This window comes from Prionailurus viverrinus, chromosome A2 (genome assembly GCF_022837055.1).
Source record: "Prionailurus viverrinus isolate Anna chromosome A2, UM_Priviv_1.0, whole genome shotgun sequence".
Lineage (NCBI taxonomy): Eukaryota > Metazoa > Chordata > Mammalia > Carnivora > Felidae > Prionailurus > Prionailurus viverrinus.
In genome coordinates, this window is record NC_062562.1 from 7,134,934 (window position 1) to 7,144,033 (window position 9,100).

Below are 9,100 nucleotides of genomic sequence, written 5' to 3' on the forward strand. Positions count from 1 at the left end.
CTCCAAGTAAAGACAAGGACAGGGATATACATGGCCTGGGACCCCATCTGTTTTGTTCCCTCTCCTCCTCCTGTCCTTGAGGAAGAGTGAACGTGGCTGCCCTCGGCCCCCAAATTAACATGTTCCAGTCCCCAGGTGAGGGGTCCCACCACCTTGGGGCATGGTCACCCCAGGTCCAGGCAGCTCAGGCCAGGGGCAGGCAGGGCCACTTGAAGCCAACACGGCCATCAGGGGACATCCCCAGAAAGCCGGTTGTGGGCAGGACAAGGCAAGCCATTCACAGAGAAGGGGGGCTCCCCACGCTCGCCTCAGGCCACAGTCCCCCCTCACCGCCTGCCCTCTCCCCGCACAGGCAGAGAATGAGGACGGGGTCCAGGAGAACACCTTCTCCATGGACCCGCAGCTGGAGCGCCAGGTGGAGACCATTCGCAACCTGGTGGACTCCTACGTGGCCATCATCAACAAGTCCATCCGTGACCTCATGCCAAAGACCATCATGCACCTCATGATCAACAACGTGAGTGCCCGGCCCCGCCAGGGCCCGCCCGCCGCCGGGGAGGAGGCCAGGGCAGCCACGGCCGGATTGGGCCCGGACACCCTTTGTATGACATTTAACATTAGAGTGAGTCACGACCTTCTAAACGTCAGAATCAGGGTTCCCAGCCTCTCTCGGGAGATTAGAAGGTACAAGCCACGTGGAGCTCACTCCCTTTTCCTTGGGTAATTGAAACAAATGCCACACGTGTATACTTTCTCTGAAGTGTTTCAATCTTGTACGAACCCTAGGAGAAGAACTGTGATCATCTCCCATTTTCTAGACAGGAAAAGGAGGCCCCAGCAAGGTCAAGGAAGCTGCCCTGAGTCACTCGGAAGAGTGGGAGGTGGGATTAAAGCCCAGACTGAGTCTGTCCCCAGCTGTGGCCTCCTGATGGCCTGTGGCCCAGCCCACCTTCACTGGAGGGCTCTGCCTACCCCCGGGCTCCCGAGACTCACAGGGCTCTGGGCCTCTCTCTGGTGAGATGCACTTGTACTAATGTCTCCCGCTCTCGGTTGCTGGGAGGGTGCAGGGGGTTCATATATCAGGCCTCCCGCTCAGCTGGGCACCCAAGAAGCTACGTAGGCCAGCTTTGGGTTTATGTTGTGCCTGTGAAAGCTCGAAACGTAACAGGGTCTAAAGCAAAAATAAAGAGAGAAGAGGATGTCCAGGTTGATAATAACTCATTTATAATGTAGAAAAAGAACTGTGGAGCATAACAGAATATACAGGAAGGCTCCATGTGTATAAAAGGGGAGCGGAAAGAAACTGTCAAGCCTGGTCATTTTTGGAGATGCTGAAAGTCCATTTGGGAAAATTCAACATCCATTCTGAAAAAGACAACTGTAGGAGTCTTCTGTTAGGAATCTGTGTTTCAGTCTCAAAGTCACTTTTTTTTTTTTTTTTTTTAATGTTTATTTTTGAGAGGGGGAGGGACAGAGAGAGGGAGGCACAGAATCCAAAGCAGGCTCCAGGCTCTGAGCTGTCAGCACAGAGCCCGACGCGGGGCTCGAAGTCACAAATTGTGGGATCACGACCTGAGCTGAAGTCAGACGCTCAACCCACTGGCCACTCAGGCGCCCTAAAGCCACTCTTGACCTTAATGGGGGAGCTCAGGAGGCATTCCCTCGAAAGTCAAGAACAAGTTGGCTATCTCCACTTGTGTTTAAAACTTTTTTGTAGAGTCATTAACCAGTGTAGTCAGATTAGAAAAATCGCGTAGAGGTGTGAACACTGAAAAGGAAGAGGGAAACCTGTCCCTGTTTGTAGAAGCTCATGTACACGTGAACACACGTACCTAGAAATGCAGTAAAAGTAACTGAGAAACTCCTGTATCCTGTAGGAGGTTTTGGAAGGAACAAAGTATACAATGAACAGAAACTAGTACTGTTGTTGTTGTTGTTGTTTGTTTATTTTTTTTTTAAATTTTAGAGCCAGCGTGTGCTAGTGGGGGAGGGGCAGAGGCAGACGGGGAGGGGGGTGGGGGGGAGGGAGCGAATCTTAAGCAGCCTGCATGCTCGGCAAGACAAGCCTGACTCGGGGACCCTGGCCTCATGACCGGGGCCGAAATCAAGAGTCGGACACTCAACCAACTGAGCCACCCAGATGCCCCTTTTAAACATTTCTTTTTTTAAGAGAGGGAGCTAGCAGTTTTTTAACAGACGCCAGTTGGCAGATAACGGATGGGAGGAGAGATGGCGATGCGAGAGGCAGGGTCCTCGGGGTAGGTTTGATCATCAGCGTCTGGTGAGACGGGCTGGAAGAACACTGGAAGGTGGCCCCGAGAGACGCGGCAGACACTTGGGTAGAACCCCCCCCCCCCCCCCCCCGCCCCGGGTTGTAAACCTCTGGCTCGTCCAGCAGTAAAGTTAAAGACAGGAAAGCCTGCGGGGTGTGGCGGCCGCCCTCCCAGCCAGCAGCGCAGGCGCAGGCGGGCGTGGTGGAAGCCCTGACCTCTCCACCCCTTGTCCCCAGACGAAGGCCTTCATCCACCACGAGCTGCTGGCCTACCTGTACTCCTCGGCGGACCAGAGCAGCCTCATGGAGGAGTCGGCCGACCAGGCCCAGAGGCGGGACGACATGCTGCGCATGTACCATGCGCTCAAGGAGGCCCTCAACATCATCGGGGACATCAGCACCAGCACCGTGTCCACGCCCGTGCCCCCGCCCGTCGATGACACCTGGATCCAGAGCTCCAGCAGCCACAGGTCCGTAAGGCCCGGTCACCCGCAGTCGGCGGAGGATGCTGCCTGCGGGCTCCCAGTTCCTCCCGTGTGTCCCGTCGGGGCATAGCCCACGGGGTGGGCAGGGTGGAGGGGCCCCCAGGGCTGGCCACGGTGGGAGCGGCTACCCTGCGTGGGCCTGAAGCGACGAAGAGAAGGGTTGGGTTAAAGGCCCTCGTGTCTCCTGGTGCTTCCCACACGGTGAGCCCAAGTGGAAGCCAGAGAGGGCAAGAGGCCCGGGCCGTGGTGGCCACGGGGCCATCCTCCTGGAGCACAGACGAGAGTGGCGATCTGCGGGAGCCGCTGGGAACCTTAGCTGGCACGTCCCCTTCCCCCTCAGCCGCCCCAGAGCTGTTGGATGGAGATGAGACCCTGGTATGGGCAATGCAGACCATCAGACAGGGATACCTGACCGGTGACGGGGGCAGGTGGCAGGAGGAGAGGGTCGGTCAGGGAAATCTAGAAGGTGCCAGCCCTACTGAGACTTCAGGGAGCCATGGGTTACTTAGGGAGAGGGCACCCAATCTGGGGAACGGGGCAGCCTGTGGGGCGCCCAGGGCAGGGGCCTGTAGGCCCTGCAGCCTCTGGAGGCATTTGGACTTGCAGTCAGGGCTGGGCTCTGGAGGGATCTGTGGCTAAGGAGGGTGGATTGGAGGAGGTGAAGCAGGCGGGAGGCCCGAGCAGGGCCGGTGGGGGGCAGAGGGCCGTGGGAGTGAGGTCAGAGGGAAGCGGGAGGCCCTGGCGGCTGAGGAGGGATGCAGGTGGGCCCTGGCTCAAGTTTTAGGTGGGGGCACAGCCATTGCCAAGCAGGTGGTGGCGGGTGGATGGAGGGAACAGGTCCTTGCCCCCCTGCATGTCCCTGGGCGGGAGCTGGTGCCTGCCTGTGCCACTCCCTCCCCCTCAGCCCTCTACGGCCACACTGGCCAGGCTGGCGCGCCCCACCCCCACCCCCAGCTCACACCCTCTCCTTTCTCCGCAGCCCCACTCCACAGCGCCGACCCATATCCAGCGTGCATCCCCCAGGCCGGCCCCCGGCAGTGAGAGGCCCGACCCCGGGCCCCCCCCTGATTCCCATGCCGGCAGCCTCCTTTGCCGCACCCCCCATCCCGTCCAGGCCTGGACCCCAGAGCGTGTTTGCCAACAATGACCCCTTCTCGGCCCCGCCTCAGATCCCGTCTCGGCCGGCTCGGATTCCACCCGGCATCCCCCCTGGAGTGCCCAGGTAAGGCTGGACCCCCCTCACTGCCTGCCACTAGAGCCCCCGGCCTGTACCCTGGGGCCTCTCCTCGAATCTGACACCCTGCCCTAAGCTCGCGCCCTGTGGGGAATGGAGTCATCATCCCCATTTGGCTGGTGTGAAAACTAAGGCCCAGAGAGACCAAGTCGCTTTCCCCAAAGTCACTGAGTGGTGGTGGAGAGTCAAGGTGACTCCAGGGCTCCCAGGCCTGGCCCGCGATGCAGGATGGGACTCCTCACGCGGGGCCCCTTCTCCTGGTTTTGACCATTTTCTTACTTGAGGGCACGCGCTGTGAGCCGTTTCACACCTCTGCCCTGCCTTTCCCCGCCCTGCAGGCCAGGCTCTGTCCTCACTTCTCCCATGAAGAACCGGGGCGGGGGAGGGGGGGGGTTGTGGTGGCGGGAGGCGCCAGGTCCGGGGGACTCACATAGTCACACTGCCAGCTCCTCCCTGGCTCTCTAGATCCTTGAGAGCATCCGGCATTGGGCAGCGCCGTTGGGGGGGGGGGGGGGGTGGCGGGGGGCGGGCTCCTCTCCCTCATCCTACTTATGGCCTCACTGCCATCTCCCCCCTCCCCCTCCCCGTCTGTCTTTATTCTCTTTGCAGCAGAAGACCCCCTGCTGCGCCCAGCCGGCCCACCATTATCCGCCCAGCCGAGCCATCCCTGCTCGACTAGGCTGCGGCTGCAGGGGGGGCGTGTTCTCAGGGGGTCCTCGCACACCCGCGGTGCAGGAGCTTCCGTCTGGGCCCCTCCGCTGCCCCTGGCCCCGTCGTCCGCGTGCCAGGACCAGGCTCCCTGCGGGCAGCCCCTGACTCTTCCCTAACCTTGGCCCCCATCCCCGTCTGCTGCACACAGCACTGACCGAAGGGGCCCTGGAGCCCCCGGGCAGGGAGGTGGGGAGCTGGGGTGGTGCACTTTGGGGGATGGAGCCTCGGAGTAGCAGAGGAGGGAACGCACTCTGGGCGCCATCTCGAATGAGGACTCGGGCCGGGGTGGGGGACTGGCCCAGGGCTTCTCTGGCCAGGAAAGGCTGAGAATAGAGGCACCCGGAGTGCCTGGATCCCCCAGGCCTTCCTGGGGCCCAAGGAGCATCTCCGCTTCTCAGCAGCGGGAGCTCCCAGCAGCAAGCCAGGCCCAGCAGGCCCAGCAGGCCCAGCGCTGCCCGCCCTGCCTGAGTTGTAAATATTCCTTCCTCGGCCTCGGCTGCCGGAGGTGCCTTTGCCAGGTCCGGAAGCCTCAGCCCTGCCGGCCTCGCTCTCTCCTCCCTGGGTCCCCCCCTCCCCCAGGTCTCCGGGGTGGCTTGGGCTCAGGGCTGAGTGAGTGGGGAGGCTTTGAGGGGCTCCTGGCTCCTACCCAGGCCTCCCCCACGGGGTGGGCCCCAGGTGGCCCATCACTGAGCAGACCTCGCTCGCTCCTCGCTCGGTTTGACCACTGTAAGTGCCTGCACTCTGTATCCTATTAATAAACTAAAATAAAGGGAAGAAGCTTCTAGTGGCTGCTGTGTGGGCCTTTTGTGTTGTCAGGCTGAGGATGTGGACTTGCTCACCATCCCCCCCCCCTCCCCAGCAGGCCTCCCTCCCACCCCCGGCTCTCACACCTCACTCACGGGGCTCTGCTCTTGGCGAGAGGGTTCACTTCTTCCGAGAGGGTTCACTTCTTCCGGAGACAACCATGCTCTCAAGGGAAGATCCTTTCTTTCCTTAACACCTCAGGAGTGGGGGCAGATGTTCCCCGCTCCCCTTCCACACATACTAACACGGGCCTGGCTGCGGCCCCTAACGCACTGGTGTGGAGACCCGGATGCAGGCCTAGGGTGGGCATCAGAATCACTAAGGGGAGAGAGGATTCCACCCCGAACCGCAGTGGTCAGGACCCCTCCCCACTGCTGTAGTCCTAAGGACTCCCCCTCAGGTCCCAGGCCTCCTGGCCCAGCCCCGGTCACAGTTAAACTTTGCTTTCTGATTTTTCTCTTGTGCCCAGGCGACCACCTCCATCGGCTCCCGCCCGACCTTTCTTCTGAACTTCGTGGGAGACCCCTCCCGCCTGTCTGGTTTGCCCCCTTGGGGCCAGGTCTGTCCCGGCTGGTGTCCCTGAGCCCCAATCACCAGGCTCTGTGATTTTCTGACCATAATTTATTGACTTCAGTGTCCAGGCCAGACCACCCTTTGTTCCGTGAGGCTCCTGTGCAAGGTTTGGCTCGGCCACCCCTCAGCTCTGCCCGGGCCCCCCGCAGAGAGAGCAGCAGGGGCGGGTGGTCTCGCAGTCTCCACTCCTCGAGTTCTGTTACCAGACCTCACAGTGAGCCTCCCCCCTGCACTGGGCTGAGGGGCTGGGCTCCTTCTCTCAATAAAGTGACTATCCCGGCAAGAGCACTGTTGTCTCCTTCCCAGCCCCTGGTGTCAGCGGGTCGCCCCCAGCCCGGAGCCACCCCCAGCAGCAGCAGGAACAGGCCTCTGGTGGGGTGACGGGGAGACCAAAGAAGGCACGGGGCCCCACAAACAGCAAGCCCCCTCCCACCACAACCTGGTTCAGAAGGCCAGTAGGGAAGGGAAGGGAGAGTTTGCTTCCCGGGCCCCATCCCACACCTAGTGCCAGTGCAGTGCTGGAAGACTCAGGCTAAGGCACACACATTTACAGCAGGGGACGCGGAGACGAGCCACAATACCCAAGGGTTGCATTCAAATGCTGCGGTGCCCCCGTCCGTGCACCCTTTCCAGGAGAGCAGGTACAGCCACTGAGCTGCCCCTCCCGGAGGGCCCAGGTCCGTCAGCCAAGCCAACAAGTGTTTCTTGCCTGGCCCCTCCAAGGGAGAGGACACTTGAGGGCCACACCTGGGGAAGGGACCCCCACGTCTCACACACGTGTACCCTGCTGCCCTTTTCCCCGTTCTTCCTTCCGGGGCTACGTAGGCACAGGGCGCTTGTCCTGGAACAAGCGCTTGAGCGTGCAGACCTGTAGCACGGCCACCAGCAGCAGCACGGCCACGTTCACAGCAGACCAGAAGTTGACCCGCTCCAGGTTGCCTTCCTGCAGGTTGCGGTCACGTGCCTCAAAGGCCCGCAGTAGCGTCAGCATCTGGATGCTACGCTCCAACCGGGTCTTCATGGTCTCGATGGATTCCTGTGGGGCAGAGAGAGGGGCAGGGTCAGGCCTCCGCCTCTCAGGGAGCAGAGACCAATAAAACCAGGGGGAATGGGGTGAGCTAAGATCACAGACTCTGTGGCCAGGCTGCCGTGAGTCTTAAATCTGCTCTCTGTACGGAGTGGCTATGTGACCTTGAGCAAGCTAATTGACCTCTCTGGGCCTCTGTTCCCTCCGAATTGCTGTGAGAGTTACATGCCTAAATAAGTGTAAATTAATGTACTTAGTAGTAGTCAACAGCACAGTTGCTAAAGCCAGACTGCCCGGGGTTCAAATCGTCGCTTTGCCAGTTGCTAGCTGCGTGGCCTTAGCCATCCTGTGCCTCAGTTAGAATGGGGCATTGAGAACACACTACCTACTTCATGCGGAGATTTCATGAGATATTTAAGCCCTCCTACACCTAGAAATGTATTTAACTGTGAGCTGCTATTAACATAATTAAGGTGGGGGCACCAGGGAGGCTGGGTCAGGCGAATGCGGACCCCAGCCTCTGTGGAAGAACGGGAGCGCGGCTGCCCAAAAGCCGGAAATGTGGGATGAGTGGCCCCAGTTCAGTCTGAGCGCACCTTGATGTCTCCCATCTTGACATCCAGCATCTCCTCGGGCTCCACAGCCTCTGCCCAGCCTTCAACCTCCTCGTCGTCCTGCAGGCTGTCAAAAATGAGTTCAAAGAACACCAGCTTCTCTGAGATTGTGCTGAAGGAGTTGTCAAAGCACAGCTTGTAGTCCCCGGCCTCCGTGGGCTCCACTCTGGAAGAAAGACACACAGATACACGTGACCCTGAGTGGCCCACCAGCTGGACCTTGAGAGGCAGGGAAGGTGGTAACCTGAGGCCACTGGGGAGGGGCAGGGCTGAAACCGAACCCAGGCAGACAGTGGGACTGAACTCACGTGTGCACCCCATCTGCCTTGCGGGACTCGCTGACCAGCAGCACGCCCTGAGGGCTCTCCAGCGTGAAATCCACGTCCAGTCCAGCACCTCCGATCACCTGGGAGGGCAGGTAAGAGAGGGTGGAGGGCTAGGGGTAGGCCAAGAGCAACTGCTAGGGAAAGCCAGACCCATACAGATCACCAGAAGGCTACCTAAGCCCTGACATCTACACCTGCGACCTGGTGCTGCCCGACCTGTCCCAGGTAGACCTTAGCCTTGGCTCTGTCTTCATTGATATGACCGCTTTGGGTTTGGCTCTTTCATCTGGTCACGCCCGCGTCGTAAATCCTTGACCGACGTTTACCTGGCCACACACCAAATGAGGGGACAGGGCCCAGCTTTCCTTAACCCAACCCCTGAGAAATCCTCTTGCTGACCACGCCCTTTCTTGTGGCGCGTCTTGGTCACACCCACCGACTCCGGCCGTCGCGCAACTCTTGGCCACGCCCACTCGGGAGGTTCCCGCCCCGTGAAAGGCTCCCCGTTACAACCTATGGCCCCGCCCCTTCTGGGTGTCTCACTCTAGCCCCGCCTCCTGCCATTATTCCCACCCCCTCCGCTCTACACGCCGTCTCCACCAGCTCCGGCTCGCGCTCCCTAGTTCCGCCCCCGCGCTCTTACGCACGGGCTCCTCCCCCTTCCCTCTAATGCATGCCTCGCTTCAGCTGCCTGGCCACGCCCCCTCGCCCAGGCTCCGCTTGTTTGCTGGCTTCCCAACCTGGGACCCTCTACCTGGTACTCAGTCTCGAGGCTTGCGTTGGCAGGCGCTGACTGGTAGAAACACTGTTTCCTCCCCGCAGGCAGCAGGAACGTGAACTCGCCGTCCTGGATCGGCGGTGGCCCTGCCCCTCCCACCCCCACCGGCGGCAGTAGTAGCCACAGTGCCAAGGCTAGGGCCGCTCCGGCCGCCATCATCCGGGTCACCCTCCGGTCTGCTAAGAGGTCGTGGTTCCTTTAAGGGCTAGCCCTGCCCCTTCTGCTACTCGGCGGAGCTCATTGGCAGCCGCTCCGTGAAACCAGCAAAGAGAAAAA

At 60.6% G+C, this 9,100-nt stretch overlaps 2 protein-coding genes across 9 annotated transcripts in view; one reads left to right on the plus strand and one right to left on the minus strand.

The window, feature by feature from the left end:
* Nucleotides 1-6,364, plus strand: part of DNM2 (dynamin 2) — an 89,629-nt gene extending 83,265 nt beyond the window's left edge. For 5 of the 8 annotated variants that reach the window (XM_047849535.1, XM_047849536.1, XM_047849529.1 and 2 more), the window contains 4 exons: nucleotides 353-517; nucleotides 2,510-2,742; nucleotides 3,737-3,979; nucleotides 4,601-5,486. In XM_047849535.1, the coding sequence (XP_047705491.1) occupies nucleotides 353-517; nucleotides 2,510-2,742; nucleotides 3,737-3,979; nucleotides 4,601-4,670 (711 nt within the window). In that variant the 3' untranslated portion in view covers nucleotides 4,671-5,486. Of the gene's footprint in view, nucleotides 1-352; nucleotides 518-2,509; nucleotides 2,743-3,736; nucleotides 3,980-4,600; nucleotides 5,487-5,975 lie in introns of those variants that run through there. The other 3 variants (XM_047849533.1, XM_047849534.1, XM_047849537.1) reach the window with 2 other exon arrangements.
* TMED1 (transmembrane p24 trafficking protein 1) lies at nucleotides 6,282-9,091 on the minus strand. The gene is made up of 4 exons (XM_047849544.1): nucleotides 8,801-9,091; nucleotides 8,029-8,126; nucleotides 7,703-7,886; nucleotides 6,282-7,115 (listed from the first exon to the last, which is right to left on the minus strand). Exons 1-4 carry the CDS (start codon nucleotides 8,981-8,983, stop codon nucleotides 6,897-6,899), a joined length of 684 nt encoding a protein of 227 aa, XP_047705500.1. The 5' UTR covers nucleotides 8,984-9,091; the 3' UTR covers nucleotides 6,282-6,896.
* Between the last annotated feature and the right edge of the window lie 9 nt (nucleotides 9,092-9,100).

Coding starts and splice junctions, on each gene's coding strand:
- TMED1 (XM_047849544.1), bottom strand. CDS start 8,983: ATGATGGCGGCCGGAGCGGCCCTAGCCTTGGCACTGTGGCTACTACTG. Junction 7,887..8,028: donor AAGGCAGATGGGGTGCACAC/GTGAGTTCAGTC, acceptor TCTTTCTTCCAG/AGTGGAGCCCACGGAGGCCG. Junction 7,116..7,702: donor TCAAGATGGGAGACATCAAG/GTGCGCTCAGAC, acceptor TCTGCCCCACAG/GAATCCATCGAGACCATGAA.